This window comes from Chiloscyllium punctatum, chromosome 11, assembly GCF_047496795.1.
Source record: "Chiloscyllium punctatum isolate Juve2018m chromosome 11, sChiPun1.3, whole genome shotgun sequence".
In the NCBI taxonomy this organism is placed as follows: Eukaryota; Metazoa; Chordata; class Chondrichthyes; order Orectolobiformes; family Hemiscylliidae; genus Chiloscyllium; species Chiloscyllium punctatum.
Genome location: NC_092749.1, coordinates 14910468 through 14931631, shown reverse-complemented (window position 1 = coordinate 14931631; position 21164 = coordinate 14910468). Strand labels below are relative to the sequence as shown.

General features: G+C 44.5%; 2 protein-coding genes across 8 annotated transcripts in view; one reads left to right on the top strand and one right to left on the bottom strand.

Moving 5' to 3' along the window:
- The window catches only part of ect2l (epithelial cell transforming 2 like), a 68249-nt gene extending 59905 nt beyond the window's left edge, over positions 1-8344 (top strand). Inside the window, exons 21-23 of the mRNA XM_072580156.1 lie at positions 2433-2521; positions 5560-5732; positions 7976-8344. Coding sequence (XP_072436257.1) covers positions 2433-2521; positions 5560-5732; positions 7976-8106 — 393 coding nt within the window. The 3' untranslated portion in view covers positions 8107-8344. The remainder of the gene's footprint in view (positions 1-2432; positions 2522-5559; positions 5733-7975) is intronic.
- Positions 8345-18140: 9796 nt separating this feature from the next.
- The window catches only part of reps1 (RALBP1 associated Eps domain containing 1), a 60558-nt gene continuing 57534 nt past the window's right edge, over positions 18141-21164 (bottom strand). For 6 of the 7 annotated variants that reach the window (XM_072580331.1, XM_072580328.1, XM_072580324.1 and 3 more), the window contains one exon: positions 18141-20380. In XM_072580331.1, coding sequence (XP_072436432.1) covers positions 20312-20380 — 69 coding nt within the window. In that variant the 3' untranslated portion in view covers positions 18141-20311. The other variant, XM_072580329.1, reaches the window with a different exon arrangement.

Below are 21164 nucleotides of genomic sequence, written 5' to 3'. Positions count from 1 at the left end.
GCCACGGAGTGCAGTGGAAGCCGGGACGCTAAATGTCTTCAAGGCCGAGATTGATAGGTTCTTGTTGTCTAGAGGAATTAAGGGCTACGGGGAGAATGCTGGTAAGTGGAGCTGAAATGCGCATCAGCCATGATTGAATGGCGGAGTGGACTCGATGGGCCGAATGGCCTTACTTCCACTCCTATGTCTTATGGTAACATACATCGTTAAAAGTGCTCGGTACAAAGCAACAAAAGGGAGCATTGCCCATGACTGCTGGGTTTGCTGATCTCAAATCCTTCAAAATTCTCATCCTGTTCCTGTCCTTGTCACCTTGTTCAGCCCTATCTCCCCTCCCTAACCTGTTGTGCATTGAAGCCTCTCATCTATTGCCTCAATGCCAGTCATCCCTCATGCCCTGTTTCTCTCTGCCTGTACCCCCGAGCTACTTACCCTCTGTCTCCTGTGTTACCAACCACCTTAAAGGAAGAACACAGGAGCAAGCCATTCTGCCCTTCAAACCGACTCGACCACTGCATTAAACTACCTCAGTGCCACATTCCCACCCATGATGTCGTTAGCCTCCAGAAACCCTTGGATTTGTGTCTTGAACCTGCTCAATGAATGAGCCTCGACAGGATGCAAACAATTCCAAAGATTCACCATCCTCAGGGTGAAGAACTTCCGTTTCGTTTCAGGATAAGGGTTAGGCCGTTTCGGTCCCCTGGTTCTAGACCCACCAGGCAGGGTTTCCCCTGGTAAAAAGGTAAAAGCAAAAGTCCCCTTAGTCCTACCAAACCATTGCCCTGCTCTGTCCACAACTGGTGGTAGTTTAATTAGAGGATCATCACGCCTCAGGCAAAGGCAGAGTTCAAGACAGAGAGTCTTTCATGGTAATCTCAGCTGGTGCAGGAACTAGCACATACTGTTGGCATCACTCTGCATTACAAACCAGCCAACTGAGCTAACCAACCCCCTCATCTCATCCACATCCATCCTATCGTGCACTGTGAGAATTTATAAGTTTCAATTAGGTCACCTCTAATTTTTCAAAACTCTGGAGAATTTGGAATTCTCCTCCATCCCTTCTCTTAAGATAATCCAGTCATCCCAGCAATTAATCTGATGAATCTCCATTGCACTCTGCCAATGGCAGATACATCCCTCCTTAGATCATGGGATCAGAACTGTAATGAATTAAATCCAAAAGGAGAATTCAGGAGAGGCATTTAACCAGAGAGTGAACAGGTCAAGGAGAATGGTATTGACAACTACGGGGAGGCAAATAAACAGATGAGGAATGGAAGGATAGCATGAGAACAAAATAAACAGGGTGGAGGCTTTTATGGAGAGTAAACATCACGATGAACAGCTTGAATGTGTCTGAAAATATCTTGACAACCTCAGTCTTTGCACCCTCAGTGCTGTCAGAGAGAGAGTTCCAGGACATTGACCCAACAACAGTGAAGGAACGATTATATATTTCCAAATCAGGATAGTGAGTGGCTTGTACAGGAACATGTGGTGTTCCTATCTATCTGCTGCCCTTCTCCTTCTAGATGTGAAGAGGTCTTAGGTTTAGAAGGAGTCGTGGTGATTTACCACAGGGTAGATTGTACATGCTGCTGCCACAGTACATAAATGACGGAGGAAGTAAAGGTTGAAGGTCATGCTGGAAGTGCCAATCAAATGGGCTGAATGGTCCTTTCTACTTTGATGGGCTGTGGGTATCACTAGCAAGGCCAGACTTGTTACTCTTGAAGTGAATGGCTTGTTTGGCCATTTGAGAGCACATCGAGTAATCATTGCTATGGATCTGGAGTCATAGGTGGGCAAGAACAGCAGAATGGCCTAAAAGCCATTAGAGATCCAGATGGGGTTTTTAATAACTGCTGGCAGTTTCATAGCAGATCACTGAGATTAACTTTAAATTTTGCCCTACATGGTACCAAGTCTTCATTCGATCCTGTATCGCTGTGGAGGGAACTGCTTTTGTCTGGGTTCACTATCCAGGATAATTATGAGCTAACTGTGAGAGGGGGTTCCTTGACCATAACCCACTGACCATATCACATTGGAGTGAGATAATTGCTCCCTGGCCATTATGGAGAGAGAAAACAAGTACCTTTTAGTTTTGGTAACATCCCCTTCTCTTTTATTCACCCCACAACCTACAATGTTAGCATTTAGGCATGTTAAAGGGATTGGGGTGTGAAGTAACTGGGTCTTCAGTCTGTCCTGGTTTGCATCCTGGTACAGCCTGCTAAAGTAAGTAATAATGGCCATTTTAAACATTTGAAGAACTCTGTCTGGTCGCTCTCTACAGAGAAGGGTCAGAGGATAGCTGAGCCACTCTCTGGAAATTCCCACAATAGAATGGGCTGTTCTAAAATTGATCTGTTTCACTAAAGTGGTTTTTGCTGCATGTTAAATTGGATGTGATTGCTTTACAGATCTTGTTGGAGGCAAATAGGTACCTGATTCAGGTTCAGGAAGTGACTCAGATGAGTTGCCTTGATGGAAAGATTTGTCCTTCCTTCAGGTGGGTTCTGAAGTTCTAACCTCGTCCGTGCACACAGCCGAAGCTCCTGCTGAGAGATCTAGCTGTTTGCATTGGTTGTAGAAACCGTATCTTTGAATAGCTGCCATGACATGCATCAACACAGCTCAATGATTTCCCCTCCCTTGGCCGTGAGAAAGCTTTGAAACCTCTTGGCGGTTACTATTGGAACACATCGACATGGGAGCTTGGGTTATCAGCAATTATTCTGATAGCTACATTGCAAATTGAGTCAAACAACAAAAAAAAACTGCATTTATGTAGAATTTTAAGTTTGGACATCCCATACCACTTCATGGCTCAAACAAATACAAAGGCCGTGCTTTCAGATGAGGTATTAAGTAGAGGCCTTGCCTAGGTCCCAGGATGGAGATGTAAGATCCCAAATATTTTTAAAGAAAACTTGAGGTATTCTCCCTTTCTAATCCCTCAACCAGCACCAAAGAAAAAGATCTGTTGCTTTTATCGTGACTTAATGGAGTGTGCTGATAAACATACTGTTTTACAAGCCATCACAAAATGTACAAAACCCTGTTGGCTAACCAAGACAAACAATTCCCCAGACTTTTTTTTTATTCATTCATGGGATGTGGGTGTCCTTGGCTAGGCCAGCATTTATTGCCTACCCTTAATTGCACAGAAGGCAGTTAAGAGTCAACCACATTACTGTGGGTCTGGAGTCACATGTAGTCCACACCAGTTAAGAATGGTAGATTTCCATTCCTAAAGGGCATTAGTGAACCTGTTGGTCTTTCCTGACAACCAACAATGCTTTAACGGTCATCATTAGACTCGTCTTTCCAGATTATTATTGAATTCAAATTCTACCTTCTGCCATGGTGGGATTTGAACCCATGTCCCCAAAACATTATCCAGGTCTCTGGATTAATAGTCTAGTGATAATAACACCAGGCCATCGTTTACCTTACAGATTGTTATTCAGGGTAAGAGAAATTCACACCGGGTTTTGTGATTAACACAAAGTAATTATTTACTGTAACACATTTAAAGAAATAAAAGCAAAACATTGCGGATGCTGGAAATCTGAATTTAAAAAAAAGAGAAAATGTTGGAAAAATTCAGCAGATCTGGCAGCAGCTGTGGAGAGAGAAAGAGTTAATGTTTTGAGGTTACTGAATCTTTTTTGGAATGCAGTGCTGAAGAAGTTATACCAGACTTGAAACATTAACTCGGTTTCTCTCCACAGATGCTGCTGAATTTGTCCAGCATTTTCTTTTCATTTTTAATTTGAACATGGCAGAGAGAAGAGAGAGTTAATAATTTACAAATATGCAACTTAAACGATTTCCCTTCAAACCCCCAGAACACAAACATATGGGGTGGCATGGTGGCTCAGTGGTTAGCACTGCTGCCTCACAGCACCAGGGACCCAGGTTCGATTCCAGCCTTGGGTGACTGTCTGTGTGGAGTTTGCATGTTCTCCCTGTGTCTGCGTGGGTTTCCTCCGGATGCTCCGGTTTCCTCCCACAATCTAAAAAAAATGCAGGCCAGATGAATAGGCCATGCTAAATTGCCCATAGTGTTAGGTGCATTAGTCAGAGGGAAATGGATCTGGGTGGGTAACTCTTCGGAGGGTTGGTGTGAACTGGTTGGGCCGAAGGGCCTGTTTCCACACTGTAGGTAATCTAATTAGAAATTAGAAAATACTCATTCACAATTAGGACAAACAAAAGACAGATGGCTTGACACATATTATGGGTGGAAAAAATATAGATGGGGAACAAAATTCTGAAAGTGAAAACTCCAGAGCAGTGTGGGTTAAATTGTGCCTCACATTTCATAGAGTTTTAACACTGATTACACACTGTGATCTGGAAAGCAATGATCATTCTTCACTTTGATAGTTTAACCTGTGGATTTAAGTCTCGTCTTCATTAAATTGGCTTTTATGCTTTCTTGTTTTTATCTCTTTTCCACTCACTGGGAGAAGGGAAGAGGGATATATTTTCAGTTTGCTAGCTCTGGCTGGATAACACTTACAGATTTGTAACAAACCACAATTTGACCAACCCAAGGAAGGTGTCAGGCAGTCTTTCCCTAACTCAAAGACTCTATAAGAGTCATAGAGGTGTACATCATGAAAAGAGAACCATCACTCCAACTTGTCCATGCCAACCAGATATCCTAAGTTAATGTAGTCCCATTTGCCAGCACTTGGCCCATATCCCTTTAAACCCTTCCTATTCATATATCCATCCAGATGCCTTTGAAATATTGTAATTGTACCAGCCTCCACCACTTTGTCTGGCAGCTCACTTCAGAAATGTACCACCCGGTGTATGAAAAATTTTCCCCTTGGGTCCCTTTTAAATATTTGCCCTCACCTTAAACCTATGCCCTCTAGTTCTGGACCCCCCACCCCAGGGCAAAGACCATGTCTATTTACCCTATGTCCCTCATGATTTTATAAACCTCTATAAGATCACCCCTCAGCCTCCGACGCTTCCAGGGAAAACAGCCACAGCCTGTTCAACCTCTCCCTTTAGTTCAAATCCTCCAACCCTGGCAACATCCTTGTAAATCTTCTCTGAAACCTTTCAAGTTTCACAACATCCTTCCGATAGGAGGGAGACCAGAAATGCACAAAACAGTCCAAAAGTGGCCTAACCAATGTCCTGTACAGCCGCAACATGACCTCCCTTATTGTCACTCCGTTTCAATGTACCCCCAACCCCTTCAAACAACATCTTTAACTGCAAGACACTGTGTGTCACTTGATTTTTCTAAGTTGTGATACTCCTGTGTTGTTTTTCACTTGCCGATCAAGCACCTTAGGATGCCTTGAGGTCAAAAAGGTGCTATATAAATGAAAGTCTTCGGAACACAAGATGGGAGGAAGCAGAGAGGTGACATGGAGATATTTAGTGAGAGAATTCCAGAGCTTGGCTTGATGACTGCATTTTGCCTTGAACAATAGTTTATTGAACGACATACAAGCAGCTCCTATATAAAGTGTACAATTATGTTATTCGTTACTGAACATGGTTTCTCCTCCCCAGGATTTATGAGCACATCAACGATATGAATCTCTTCCTCTTTAACGACGCCCTTGTTTTCACCTCAAGAACAGTTGCTCACCTGCCCTTTGAACGAACTGCAAAGATGTCTCTCCAGTTCCTAGCGGCTGTGGCTCTCTCCAGACTGCTCATCGAAGACATCCCCGATTCCAAATGTACATTACTGCTCAGTTATATCAAGTCTGTACAGTATTGGTAATCCTATTCAAGGAAGGGTGAAAACGCACTAGAAGCAGTTCACAAAAGTTCTCAGAAATACCGGGACAGAGCAGGCTGTCTTCTGCCAAAAGACAGCTCATGCTAGACTTGTATCCAGGTTCAGAAGGTTACGAGCCAATGTGATTGAGACATAGGCTCCTGAAGGCTCTTGCAAGGGTGGAAGTGGAGAGATTTCCTCTTGTGGGAGAATCTAAAAGAAAGGGTCACTGTTTAAGGACAAGGGGGTCATCCATTTAAAAGAAAGAGGAGACTTTTCTCATCAAGAGTTTTTGGAACACATTTCCTCAAAAAGACAATGGAAACAGAGTCAACGACTCCTTCAAAGTAGTAGTAGATAAACTCGCAAGGGGGTAAAAGGTCATCAGGGATGGCCATGGTATTCAGATGATCCAATATTCAAATGCATACCTTCAGAGGGCAAGGGTTTAGTTGCAGTCTATGCCCTGAAGATAATAGGAATGTTGCTCAGCCTTCTATGGTAGGAGGGATTGGTTTCTTATTGTTCCTAGTTTTTGTTCATGATTTTAAAGAATAACTTTAGTGTAATTGGTCATGTGTCCTTGATGTCACACCGTGAACACTGACTGCCTTCTCAGGTCACAGATAGCAGCACTGTAGGTTATTTGCACAATTTCTCTCCCATAGCTGATTCACCAGGGCAGATTTTCCCTCCTCTTCATAAAAAATTTGAGTACAGGAGTAGGGATGTCTTGCCACAGTTATACAAGGTTTTGATGAGGCCACCCCTTCAGTATTGTGTGTATTCTTTGGTCTCCTAGTTTGAGGAAGAACATTCTTAATACTGAGGAATCCCAGTGAAAGTTCACCAGGTTGATTCCCAGGATGGCAGGACTGACATATGAAGAAAGACTGGATTGACTGGGCTTATATTTGCTGGAATTTAGAAGAATGCTGCTGGGAGGGGGGTGGGGAGGTGGGGGGAAAGAGGGGCGGAATCTCAAACGTATAAAATCCTGATGGGACTGGACAGGCTAGATACAGGAAGAATGCTCCTGGTGTTAGGGAAGTCCAGAACTAGGGGTCACAGTCTACGAATAAAGGGAATGCCATTCAGGACTGAGATGAGGAAGAATTTCTTCACTCAGTGATGAACCTGTGGAATTCTATCCCACAGGAAGCTATTGGGGCCAGTTCATTAGATACATTCAAGAGAGAACTGGACATGGCTCTTGTGGCTAAAGGGATCAAGGGGTATGGAGAGAAAGCAGGTATGGGACACAGATCGCATGATCAATTATGATCATATTGAATGGTGGGGCAGGCTCGAAGGGCCAAATGGCCTCCTCCTACACCTTTCTATGATTCTGTGCTAATTTTATTTGCATTGCTCTTGCCCCAGCTGAAGGAATACTTCAGGAATCCAGCTTAAAGAAAGCTTGCCCCAGAGGAAACCCTGACCCCATCTCTCAATCCAGCAACTAAAAGTTAAAACCAAAATAAAAGTGATCAAACCAAGATTGGCACCCGACTGAACAAAAATTCACATGTAATCACTGTATTAGTGCACCTCACCAGCACACAACACAGTTTGGTCATTCCAGATAAATGGCTGGCCAATATGGGAACATCAGGATAATATTCCCAAAGAAGAAAGACAGGAAACTGTGTTGGAATAGATTTATAAAACAGCAAATACCATTTCATTTCTGGCACTTGGTAAGGACTTTCGTTACAGCATAGTTTAAGGCCAATAATTTTTAAAAAAGTTTTTGGCACTTTTGAAATGTTAGGAAATGCAACAAATTTGCAAACAGAACTCCCATAAACGGCACTGAGATAAATGGCAGACCATCTACTTTCTAATGGAGTTTGGTTGATGGAGCAATATTGGCTATTTGAGTATTGAACTCTGCTCTTCAAAATTGGTGCATGTAAAATATCTCCAGGCAGAAGGGACAGTGAATTTCTTAACCTTTTTAAATGGCCTACCCATTCAACTGCACAGCCCCGATTTTGAGGAAGGATACAGTGAACATCTTTGGTGTTAGAGATAAGGGCTACATCTATTGTCTGTCCAAACGTGACTCCCAAAGTTATACTTTAACTAGCTTTTACTAAATCAGATTGCAAGCAGATTTTTTTTTCTACTACACAGAAGCTGAATCATTTTCTGTTAGTTTGTTTCCAAATGTTAAAATTATCCAATATTCGGTTTCAGATATCCAAAATGCATTTGCTATGCAAGGACCAAAACGCCAATGGATTTGTGCGACAGAGACAGAGGAAGACAAAATGACCTGGCTCTCCTGCCTAGCAAGTGCCATCCGTGCTGCAATGAGAGAGGCCTAACCTCAATGCAAACTATCAGTCTCTGAAACCTTTCAGCTGGGTTAAGAGTGCACTAGTCAGGAATGTCAAAACGTACTTTTAAAAAGGATGAAGTTCTCAAGGCTTTACATTTTAATCATGTGGACTGCAAATCTTATAACTAAGTGAAATGAAAATTATTTCTGAAGAGAAAGACATTTGCTGAAACTTCTCTCATCAGGACAAATGCGAGAATGCCAAATTTCAAATGATCACAACAATTTACACTAGGATAAGACAGTGATGATGAGTTGGCTCAGATGGGAAGGGCAATAACAAACTATAGGCTCCCCAAGTTTCTGGGTAATTTAGAAAGAGCACTGGGCTTGGACATATTCCTTTTGCTGGCAGAGAACAGGCCCCTGATTGTGAATGTACATGAGCCACAGACTGATTATCTGTATTCTGGATCAGTTCAGGCAGCATCCAAGGAGCTTCGAAATCGACATTTCGGGCAAAATCCCTTCGTCAGGAATAAAGGCAGTGAGCCTGAAGCGTGGAGAGATAAGCTAGAGGAGGGTGGGGGTGGGGAGAAAGTAGCATAGAGTACAATGGGTGAGTGGGGGAGGGGATGAAGGTGATAGGTCAGGGAGGAGAGGGTGGAGTGGAGAGGTGGAAAAGGAGATAGGCAGGTAGGACAAGTCCGGACAAGTCATGGGGACAGTTACTGAGCTGGAAGTTTGAAACTAGGGTGAGGTGGGGGAAGGGGAAATGAGGAAACTGTTGAAGTCCACATTGATGCCCTGGGGTTGAAGTGTTCCGAGGCGGAAGATGAGGCGTTCTTCCTCCAGGCGTCTGGTGGTGAGGGAGTGGCGGTGAAGGAGACCCAGGACCTCCATGTCCTCGGCAGAGTGGGAGGGGGAGTTGAAATGTTGGGCCACGGGGCGGTGTGGTTGATTGGTGCGGGTGTCCCGGAGATGTTCCCTAAAGCGCTCTGCTAGGAGGCGCCCAGTCTCCCCAGTGCAGAGGAGACTGCATCGGGAGCAATGGATACAATAAATGATATTAGTAGATGTGCAAGTAAAACTTTGATGGATGTGGAAGGCTCCTTTAGGGCCTTGGATAGAGGTGAGGGAGGAGGTGTGGGCGCAGGTTTTACAGTTCCTGCGGTGGCAGGGGAAAGTGCCAGGATGGGAGGGTGGGTTGTAGGGGGGCATGGACCTGACCAGGTAGTCACTGAGGGAACGGTCTTTGCGGAATGCGGAAAGGGGGGGGGGGGGGAGGGAAATATATCCCTGGTTGTGGGGTCTGTTTGGAGGTGGCGGAAATGTCGGCGGATGATTTGGTTTATGCGAAGGTTGGTAGGGTGGAAGGTGAGCACCAGGGGTGTTCTGTCCTTGTTACAGTTGGAGGGATGGGGTCTGAGGGCGGACGTGTGGGATGTAGACGAGATGTGTTGGAGGGCATCTTTAACCACGTGGGAAGGGAAATTGCGGTCTCGAAAGAAGGAGGCCATCTGGTGTGTTCTTGGCGGAACTGGTCCTCCTGGGAGCAGATCTGGCGAAGGCGGAGAAATTTGGAATATGGGATGGCATTTTTGCAAGAGGTAGGGTGGGAAGAGGTGTAATCCAGGTAGCTGTCGGAGTCGGTGGGTTTGTAAAAAATGTCAGTGTCAAGTCGGTCGTCATTAATGGAGATGGAGAGGTCCAGGAAGGGGAGGGAGGTGTCAGAGAGGGTCCAGGTAAATTTAAGGTCAGGGTGGAATGTGTTGGTGAAGTTGATAAATTGCTCAATCTCCTCGCGGGAGCACGAGGTGGCGCCGATGCAGTCATCAATGTAGCGGAGGAAGAGGTGGGGAGTGGTGCCGGTGTAATTCCGGAAGATCAACTGTTCTACATAGCCAACAAATAGACAGGTATAGCTGGGGCCCATTCATGTGCCCATGGCTACCCCTTTGGTCTGGAGAAGTGGGAGGATTCAAAGGAGAAATTGTTAAGGGTGGGAACATCTCCGGGACACCCGCACCAATCAACCACACCACCCCATGGCCCAACATTTCAACTCCCCCTCCCACTCTGCCGAGGACATGGAGGTCCTGGGCCTCCTTCACTGCCGCTCCCTCACCACCAGACGCCTGGAGGAAGAACGCCTCATCTTCCGCCTCGGAACACTTCAACCCCAGGGCATCAATGTGGACTTCAACAGTTTCCTCATTTCCCCTTTCCCCACCTCACCCTAGTTTCAAACTTCTAGCTTAGCACTGTCCCCAAGACTTGTTTGGACTTGTCCTACCTGCCTATCACATTTTCCACCTATCCACTCCACCCTCTCCTCCCTGACCTATCACCTTCATCCCCTCCCCCACTCACCCATTGTACTCTCTGCTACTTTCTCCCCACCCCCACCCTCCTCTAGCTTATCTCTCCACGCTTCAGGCTCACTGGCTTTATTCCTGACGAAGGGCTTTTGCCTGAAACGTCGATTTTGAAACTCCTTGGATGCTGCCTGAACTGCTGTGCTCTTCCAGCACCACTAATCCAGAATCTGGTTTCCAGTATCTGCAGTCATTGTTTTTACCTCATTGATCATCTGTATTAGTTGTGTGGCCACACAACATGCAGAGAACTCAAAGTTAAACATTAAATCTGGTGTAATTGTTCAACATTCAAGGGAATTTCCATATGTATAAGACTAAGTCACAGTGCTTTCAGTCAAAATTGTGTTTCTTAAAAGATTTACAGGAAAGATTTACAGGATCTGGTGACACAAAGATAAATGGAAGGACAGTTAGTGTTGAAGCAGGGAGGCTGAAGGATCACTTGGACGCACTAGGAGAGTGAGCAAAAAGTGACAGATGGAATACACTATGGGGGAAGTGTGAGGTAATGCACTTTGGTAGGAAGGAGGGAGATACAGACTATTTTATAAATAGGAAAAGGCTTCAGAAATTTGAAACAAAGGGACTTGGGTGTCCTGGCTCAGGATTTTCTTAAGATTAACACAGAGGTTACTTGGCAGTTAAGAAGGCTAATGCAATGCTAGCATACATTTTGAGAGGGTTAAAATACAAAAGCAGAGATATACTGCTGAGGCTGTACCAAGGCTCTGGTCAGACCACATCTGAAACATTGTCAGCAATTTTAGACCCTGTATCTGAGGAAGAATGTGCTGACCTTGGAGAGGTCCAAAGGAGGTTCGCAAGAATGATCCCTGGGATAAAATGCTGGTCATATGAGGAGCAGCTGAGGACTCTGGGTCTGTACTCAGGAGGGGGCTCTCATTGAAACTTACAGAATACTGACAGGCCTGGATAGAATGGATGTTAAGATGATGTTTTCACTAATAAGAAAACCTAGGACCCAAGGGCACAATCTCAAAGTGAAGGGACAACCATTTAGAACTGAGAGGAGCAGGAACATTTTTCAGCCAGAGGGTGGTTAATCTGTGGAACTCATTACCTCAGAAGTCTGTGGAGGCCAAGTCACTGAGTGTATTTAAATCAGAGATAAATAAATTATTGATTAGTAAGGGGAATCAAGAGTTATGGGGAGAAAGCAGGAGAATGGGGTTGAAAAACAGATCCGGCATGATTAATGGCTCAAATGGCCTAATTCTACTCCTATACCTTATGGTCTTATGAAGACAGACAATAATAAAGGGCATCTTACACACTCATTTACCCACAAGTGGAACCTCCACTGCACAGGTTTTGTTTTAAAGGCTACAGACTGCTTTAATACTCACAAACATATAAGGTAAAACAGAAATTGTAGTGCAGAAGACAGTAGCTCAGGTATTTTTAATATTTACTGTCATCAAACAGGAAGTAATGTACTCAATGAAAAATCAGTCCACTGGCTTAACAGCTGAAGACATCAGGCAGCTTAAAAAAATCTTATTTACTTACTACCATGACAAGGGCTTTGGTGACAAACATCTGGAATACTATGTGTAGTTTTGGCCTGCATATTTCAGGAAGGCTATACTTGTGGTGGAGACAGAAAAACTGTAGATGGTGGAATCCAAAGTAGACAGGCAGGAGGCTGGAAGAACACAGTAAGCCAGGCAGCATCATGAGGTGCAGAAGTCAACATTTCAACTGTAACTGAAAGGTTCCTAAAGAAGGGCTACATCCAAAACGTCAACTTCTACACCTCCTGAAGCTGCCTGGCTTGCTGCGTTCTTCCAGCCTCTTGCCTGTATACTTGTGCTGTAGGCAGTCTAGTGAAGGTTCTCGAAAGCTGTTCAACAACTCGCTTTGCTCTATTTTACTTGAACAGGAACTGAGTCGAGAGTGTGTTGCTGGGAAAGCACAGCAGGTCAGGCAGCATCCGAGGTGCAGGAGAATTGAAGTTTCGGGCATAAGCCCTTCATCAGGAATGAGGCTTGTGGGCCAGGGCTAAGAGATAATTGGGAGGGGGAGGGGTGGGAAGCTGAGAAAGCAATAGGTGGATGAATGAGAGTGAGAAGGTGATAGGTCAGGTGGGGGGGGGGGGGGGGAAAGAGAAAAAAAGAGAGGAGAAAGAGACAGAGTGATGGACAGGTCTGGAGGGCAGTGCTGAGTTGGAGGCTTGGGACTGAGATAATGGGGGGGAGGGGATATGAGTAAGTGGTAGAAATCCACATTGATCCTGTGTGGTTGCAGGGTCCCAAGGCGGAATATGAGGCATTCCTCCTCTAGGAGTCGGGTGGTAATGGTTTGGCAGTGGAGGTGGCCCAGGATCTGCATGTGCTTGACTGAGTGGGAGGGGGAAATTGTAGTGTTCAGCCACAGGGCAGTGGGGTTGGTTGGTGTGGGTGTCCCAGAGATGTTCTCTGAAATGATCCGCAAGAAGGCATTCTGTCTCCCCGACGTAAAGGAGACCACATCGGACATTGGTAGAGGTACAGGTAAATTTCTGACAGATGTGGAAGGATCCCTTGGGGCCTTGGATGGAGGTGAGGGGAGTGGTATGGGCACAGGTCTTGCACTTCCTGCGGTGGCAGGGAAAGGTGCCAGGAAAAGGTGGTGGGTGGGGGGGGAAGAATGTTGACCTGATGAGTGAGTGGTGGAGGGAATGATCTCTCCAGAACGCTGATAGGAGTAGGGAGGGAAATATATCTGTGGTGGTGGGGCCCGTTTGGAGGTGGCAGAAGTGGTGGAAGATGATGCGATGTATGATCATGACCCCACCTCCCACCACAGACAACTCTTACTGCCCCCTTGATCAAGACCCTACCTCCCATCACAACCAACCTCACCATCAAACCCACAGCCAAGGGGGTGGGCAGTAGTAGTCTGGCGCACTGACCTCTATATCACTGAAGCCAAGTGCCAACTTGCAGACACCTCCTCCTACTTCCCCCTTATCACTACCTCACCTCCCATCACAAGTTCCTTCCTCGACTAGGAACTGAGTCAGTTTGCAATTACTATGCTTGAATAAAAAGACTCATTTACTATAGCGCCCATTATGCCTGCATGACCGCCCAAAGCACTTTTGAGACTTAAAATTCTTTGAGTTGTTAAAATACAGATTTCACCATGCACAACATTTTTGCAGCAAACCACTGGTCATAGGCCTACAGTCTGAGCAACAATCCTTTACCACTACCCTGTCTTTTACCATCAAACCAAGTTCGTATACAATTGGCTAGCTCTCCCTGGATCCCATGTCATCTAACCTTACCAACCTGTCTATCGTGCAGAATCTTGTTGAAGGCCTTGCTGAAGACTATGCAGACAATGTCTACCGCTCTACATTCATCTATCTTCTTGGTCACCTCTTCAAAACAACTCAAATTTGACAGACAGTATTTCTCACGCACAAAACTAGGATGACTGTGCCTAATCAGTACTTGCCTCTCCAAATGCACGTAGATCCTGCCTCAGAAATCCCTCCAATAACTCACCCACCACTGACATCAGACTCACCAGTCTATAGCATCCTGGCTTTTTTTAAAAAAAACAGCCTCTCTTAAATGATGGTACATCAGCCAACCTCCAGTCCTCCGGCACCTCACCAGTGGCAGCAGATGATACAAACATCACTGCTAGAGGCTCCACAATTTCTCCTCTAACTTTCCACAATGGGATACACGTGATCTACTCATTTATTCCATTTCCAAGTTCCCTAGCCTCCATTTCTTTCTCCATAGTAAAAATTGATGCAAAATATTTGTTTAGTATCCCATCTCGTGGTTCCAGACAGACGTCATTGATCTTTAAGGGGCCCTATTTGCTCCTTAGTTACTATTTTACCCTTAATGTACTTGTAGAATCTCTTTGGATTCTATAACTATCTGCCAAAGCTATCTCATGAACCTTTTTTGCCCTTTCCCCACCTCCTTTTAAGTGTATTCCTACAGCCCGTATACTCCTGAAGAGATTCATTTGATCCCAGCTGCCTGTACCAGACATATACCTTCTCCTTTTTCTTGACCAGAACATGAATATCACAAGCTGTCCAGTGTTCCCTATTCCTTCCAGCCTTGCCCTTCATACTAACAGGAACATGCTGTCCTTAAAGTGTCATTACCTTGCTTTTGAAAGCCTCCCACTTACAGGGATCCCTTTACCTGTGAACCTCCACAAGTTCCTGTCGAATACCATCAAAATTGGCCTGCCCAATTTAGAACTTCAACTTGTGGACCATGCCTATCCTTTTCCACAAGGATTTTAAAACCAATAGAATTATCGTCACTGGTCCCAAAGTGCTACTCCATTTAATACCTCAGTCACCTGCCCTGCCATGTTTCCCAAGAGGCCAAGTTTGGCCCCTTCTCCAGTACGGCCATCTACATATTGATCAAGAAAGTTTTTTTGAACATATTTAAACTCATCCCCATCCAAGCCTTGAACCCTGTGCCAGTCCCAGTTTATGTTTGGAAAGTTAAAATCCCCTATGGGGATGTGCCCCCTGTGGACAGCACGGTGGCTCAGTGGTTAGCACTGCTGCCTCACAGCATCAGCGACCTAGGTTCGATTCCAACCTCTGGCAACTGCCTGTGTGGAGTTTGCACATTTTCCCCGTGTCTGCGTGGGTCCCCTCCGGGTGCTCCTGTTTCCTCCCACAATCCAAAGATGTGCAGGTTAGGGTGGATTGACTATGCTAAATTGTCCATAATGTTAGCTGCATTAGTCAGGGGTAAATATAGGACAGGGGAATGGGTCTGGGTGGACTTTTTGGGCCGAAGGGCCTGTTTCCATAGTGCAGGGAATCTAATCTAATATTACAACCCAATTATTTGGGGTGCCCATTGTACAATCCCAAAGTGATCACCACCATATTGTTCAGTTGCACCCAGTTAGCTTCACTGGATGACCCTCCAGGAATATCCAAAGTATGCCATGATGTTTTCCCTCATCACTCCCCTTCCTCTTTCCTTACTGGAGCATCATTGGGCTGCCAGTCCTGTCCCACCCTCAGCTGTGTTTCTGTAATCACTATGATATCCCAGTCTCGTGAACTCAGAGCATGGAAGGGAGCATCTACCTTACTTGTCCGGCCTCTAATTAAAATGCATTTATTTCAATGCAAATCAGTCTTTCCTCATTTCTCTGCCGAATCTATTTAACTTGCTCTAACTTCTGCAGCCTGCCTCAACTTTCTTTTGATTCACTACTGCTCAGCATCCCACTTCCCTGCCAGACCAGGTCAAACCCTGCATAGCTCTAGCAAATCTTCCCCCCCCCCAGGATATTGGTCCCTCTCCAGTTCAGGTGCAATGTATCCCTCTTGTACAGATCACTTCAGCCCCAAAAAAGATCCCAATGATCAAAAAACCTGAACTCCTGTTCGATCTCTTCGGTCCATGCATGCATCAGCCCTACTCTCCAATTTCTGTTCTCACTAGCACGTGGTACTGGGAGTAGTTCAGATACTACAATCCTTGAGGTCTAGTTTTTTAACCTCCTGCCTAACACTCTATATTCACTCTGCAGAATCTCATCCCTTTTTATACCTACGTTGTTGGTACCAATGTGCACAATGATCTCTGGCTGCTCACTTGCCCTCAGAATTTGCCACAACCACTCCACGATATCCTTAACCCTGGCACCAGGGAGGCAACATACCATCCTGAAGTTTCACTAGCGGCAGGAGTGCCTGTTTGTGCCCCTAGAGAATTCCCATCACAATTGCTCGCTTGGACATTGCCATACCCTGCTTTACAGCAGAGCTACCTGTGGTGTCAAAGGCCTGGCTGCTGCTTCTGCAATTTTCTTTAAAAGGCTATTCCCCCCCCAAGCTGTACCCAAAATAGTATACTTGTTTGAGAGAGGCATAGCCACAGGAGTCTCCTGCATTACCTGCCTACCTCTCCTGGCAGTCACCCATCTACCTGACTGCCTCTGTGGTGTGGCCACCTCCCTCAAGCTGTTATCACACACCCAGCCTCCTGTTTGCTTGCCAGTGTCCACTTTCTGCTCCAACTGCTCTGTGCGGTCTGAGGGGAGCTACAGCCAGGCACACTTCCTGCGGACATAGTCACTCGGGACAGTTGACTGCTCCCTGATCTCCTACATCTGAGAGGAGATCCATACCACTCCACTGACTGCCATCTCTGCCCCTTTAAGAACAAGCAGACTTTGGGGGGGGGGGGGGGGGGTGGGGGGAGCCTCAACAAAGCCTGGTACTCACCTAGATCTCTTGGATCTAACCAGCTATGCCTAGACCACAAAGCAGCCCCTTGCAAAACTGGCCTGCATAAGACAGCAATACCTCCATCCCCTACTTGCTTAACCTCCCACACTTAATTCAATTCCAGCTATTGCACCCTCTTGCTAGTCACACTCTTCCCCAGATAAAGACCTAGATCTCCTATGCAGGGCCTGGATGGTCTTCTTCGGAAGTTTGTGGCCTAGGATAAGTTACTTAGGAAATCTCTCCACATCTCTCTCCCAACCATCCCCAACACACAGGAACCCCCCCACCACCCCCCTTCCTTGACCTGTTGATCGTAGCTGCTGGAGAAAGTGGCTTTAAGTCTCTCTCAGCCCTGATCAAAATCAACAGGGATGTGTAGAGTCAGTTGCAGGGGACATAGGGTTGAAAGTTGTGCTCCTGCAGTGCTGTTAGGTCAGGAGTTGAGATTCTGAATCAGTGCCAAGGAAGCAACACTGATACATGTCCCAGATGGCAGGCAAAATGGTTTTCATTCAAGCTGCGTGGCCTTATGACTATTACACAGAATGAAGCTTATGACAGCAAACAAATGCATGACATATGCCACTGTCAACCCTATAGGTATATTAGGTCTAATAGGTCAAATGTACAATACTAATCATCTATATTCAATAGATGACAATATTCATAGACTACAGGAAATCTCAATTTTTATAGGTTGAGAGAGACACAATGACACTTATGGATTATAGCTGTACTCTGGCTATAAACAATAGACAGGAAAGTCAGAAAAACAGCAGCTACTAAGAACATTATTCCTCCAATTATAAACTCTGGAGCTGTTTTTAATTTATTCTTTCAAGGAATGTGGGTGTTGCTTGCAAGATCAGCATTTGTTGCCCACATGCAACTGCTTACTGTTTCAGAGGGCAATTAAAATTAATCCACATTGCCTTGGATCTGGAGTCAGATACAGGCCAGACCAGGTAAGGATGTCAGATTTCCTTTCCTAAAAGGACAGTGAACCAGATTTGTTTTTCCCAAAACAATTGATCATTTCACATTACCATTACCGAGGACAGCTTTTCATTCCACATTTAGTTAAGTGAATTCAGACTCCACTAGCTGGTGTGGTGGAATTTGAACCCATGCACCCAGAGCATCATCAGTCTCTGCCTTTGGATTACTAACCCAGTGACACTTCACCAGTGCTTCACCCTCATCTCAGAACAAGGGCATTGGTTGTTGAGGACCAAGATGAGAAGAAAATGTTTTTACTGATAGCTGCAAGTCTTGAAGTCCCCTCCTTGAGGATTGCCAATGCTGTTGATGATTACAATTACTAAAGAAGTCAAGGATAGGGTGCGAAGAAGTGGAGGTAGTGAATGACATGGCAGACTTGACGTTTTTCATGATTCACTCCTAATCCTATTTATTAAATAGATAGAAATGGAGAGACGGAGTAGGCAGTCAGGTAAAATATTGTGCTGTTTTATTTGTGTAAAAATCACAGTTGCTAGATTGCTCTGCCAAGATATATCCATGCACTTTAACATCCAAGATCCCAGAGCAAGAGTAAGCAATTAAATAGAGCTGCTGTTAGTCAGCAATTTAATGGAAATTTACATACAAGATCAAAAGTGTATTATACAATTTACATCATACCCCTTATACAGTACATTGACCTGAATAACAAGGCGATTCTGATTCGGTCAGGACGCGAAGCCTTCCCTCCCTGTTCATCCCTTCTCTTTTGAAGTACAAAGCTAGAACAGTAAGGCTTGAAATTACAGAAACAAAAGATAATCCCAAATGCAAAAAAAAAAGGTTTTTTTCTCTTTTTTTGAAAACAGAAACTGTAAATCATATTAACCCTTAGAATACTGAACACCAACGTCAAAATTATAAAATCTCACTTTTTGCATAATAATTTAAAGAAATATTCTCTAGTTCTGTACAATTTTTGATTAAACTCCCATTTAAATTTAAAGATCACTTTACCAGTGTCAGGGAGGTGCACAGTATGTATTCAGTACTCAGAAGGCTATGTTGGTGGAATGGAAATCGGTCAGTAACATGCAGATAGAGGCTGTGTTGTGAGAAACCACAGAACTGCAAGTCATCAACATACACACACACACACACACACTATTCTGTCCTAAATCATCACAATTTATCCCACATACTGTGCTACTGCACAAACCCCACATATTTTAATTCATTTTGGAGTGAGAATAGGGGAACGGAGAGTATAGAATCATCTGCTTAATGCAAATTTCATACAAAACTGCACATGGATTCACCCGCAAGTGGTGGCTCTTTATATGTATCTTCCGGTTCCACGCAGGCATCTCACCCCAAAATCGTTTATGCCACACAACAGATGATCTTTTTCACAAATGCTTATGAGAAATGACACAGTATTTGCACTTATTCCTCCGCCTCGCAGGTGAGATTTGTCATTCCAGGATCCTGCTTCTTTTCATGGATATATCATGCAGAAACGGATGGAAACTGCAAAGCCAAACGCAAAACACTGCACAGCCACCTCCCTTAATCACGCGTGTATGTGCAGCAGTCAGGCCTCAAATCCTCCATGAAACACTAGTGAGCTCAGTAAACTCAAGTTAAAAAGGCCCGCTTCCCACGAGCATTTCAACATATTCAAACCAACAGACTGCTTTATCGTAAACAGTCTTTAGCGAGTGACTGTCAGACATGTATTTAAAAACATCGTAGCTACTGTCCCTAAACATTTACCCAGGCTTCAAGCATTTTTACCTTTTACACCCTCCAATTAAAAAGTGGTTTTGAACCATGCCAAATAATCATGATTACACGCATACGTCAGTAGTGCAAAATATTTCATTATGTATTTCAGAGGTTGTTATAAACATATAGAGAAATCATTTACTGCAAGAATGCAACAGGTTTTTTTTTGAGTGAAGCAGAGAAGAGCAAGGTAAGCCATTTCCTCTCAATACACTAGAATAAAACCCAACTTCTCATCCAAAATGAAAGTTATGCAGATTGAGAAGAGAAGTACTTTGACACTGACACAGGAAACAATTTCCCATTCAAGCACAGCTCTTCCATCCCTAGTCTTTGCACAATCACAATCATAATCTACTATTATTAACATGTTCCATACAGTTAAGCAAGTTGATTAATTGAGTACGGGTGCTTCAATGTTGCTGATACCTCCCGTTTTCAAATGCAGCAAATCCCAAGTATTCAACAAGCCATAGCCTCACTAAGAACTTGCGTTCTGTGGGTAAGCCAGCTGTGTTATGTTGGACTGATCTAGGAGGAGTTGTTAAATTATTTGCTCTTCTGCAGAATCAACACTAAAAACAAATGACCTCCCCATTCAGGGCTTGAATGGCCAGCTTTATAACACCCTCTTGTATCGTCATCCGCCACCCACACACCAACACAGCGCTTCTTAAAACATACTGCAGCCATGTGTCAAGTGTGCAGCTCAATGAAAGTAACCATGTAAACCTATTGCTTCATTGTAGACAGGCGAAGCTGAACACAGGTGTAAGCTATCTGCAGGGAGGAGGGTACCGTGACACAGTCGGATCAAACACTGGGTTTTTTAAAAAAAAAAGTCCCATCCAAGCACACGGGCTGCTCTGTTACAAATGTGAAAACGGCCGAAGCTGTTCCAGCTGGACTTCAAGAGAAATTCTCTCCTCGAGCACGTCCTATGGCAATTGGTCAGTGAGGTGAGGTGGGGTGGGGTGTGAGAGACAAATAAACCAAGGGAGGGAAGCCAAGATGGAACAAGACAGAGAGTTGGGGGGCGGGGGAGGTTGGAGGGAGCAAGAGAGGGATGGGCAAGAGAGGGAGCAGCAAAAGAGGGAGTGGGAGAGGGGTGGTGAAGAGAGGGAGGGAGGGAGAGAGAGAGGGCAGGTTTGGGAAGACAGAGCAAGTGATAGCACAAGCGGGGGAAGAGAGAGAGGGAGAGAGAGAGAAAAAGAGGAAAAAAAAAAGAGGGAGAAAGCTTTGGTTAATTCTTCACACTGCTCGAGTATACATATTCACTTACTCTCTCACTTCTTCATCAAGTGTCCATCCTCCCCAGTAGCAACACTGGCTGATTCTCACTAACCTCACCAGATCCCATTCATTTTGCCTTCACACTGTTGGTACATTCTAGGTGACTCTATATTTTTGCAACACGAAGAGAAACGTCAAATCAAAAGATCAATATCACTTTTTGGTGCGTGCAAATGTCACATATGTATGATGTAACTGTTATCTGTCTACAAAACAGCATGCATTTATTACCCATGATCTTTTCACCAATTTAATAAAATCACATTTAGTTTTTATAAACTATTAATGGCTCAGTATTCCTAAATCTAAGTTTTGTGTAGAAAGGAATATCGAAAAACTTTCAATTGGGAGTCAATTGTTCACTAATCAACATTTGTTATTTTTTAAATAAATACTTGAATGAGTATTATAATATTGAATTTATTGAGT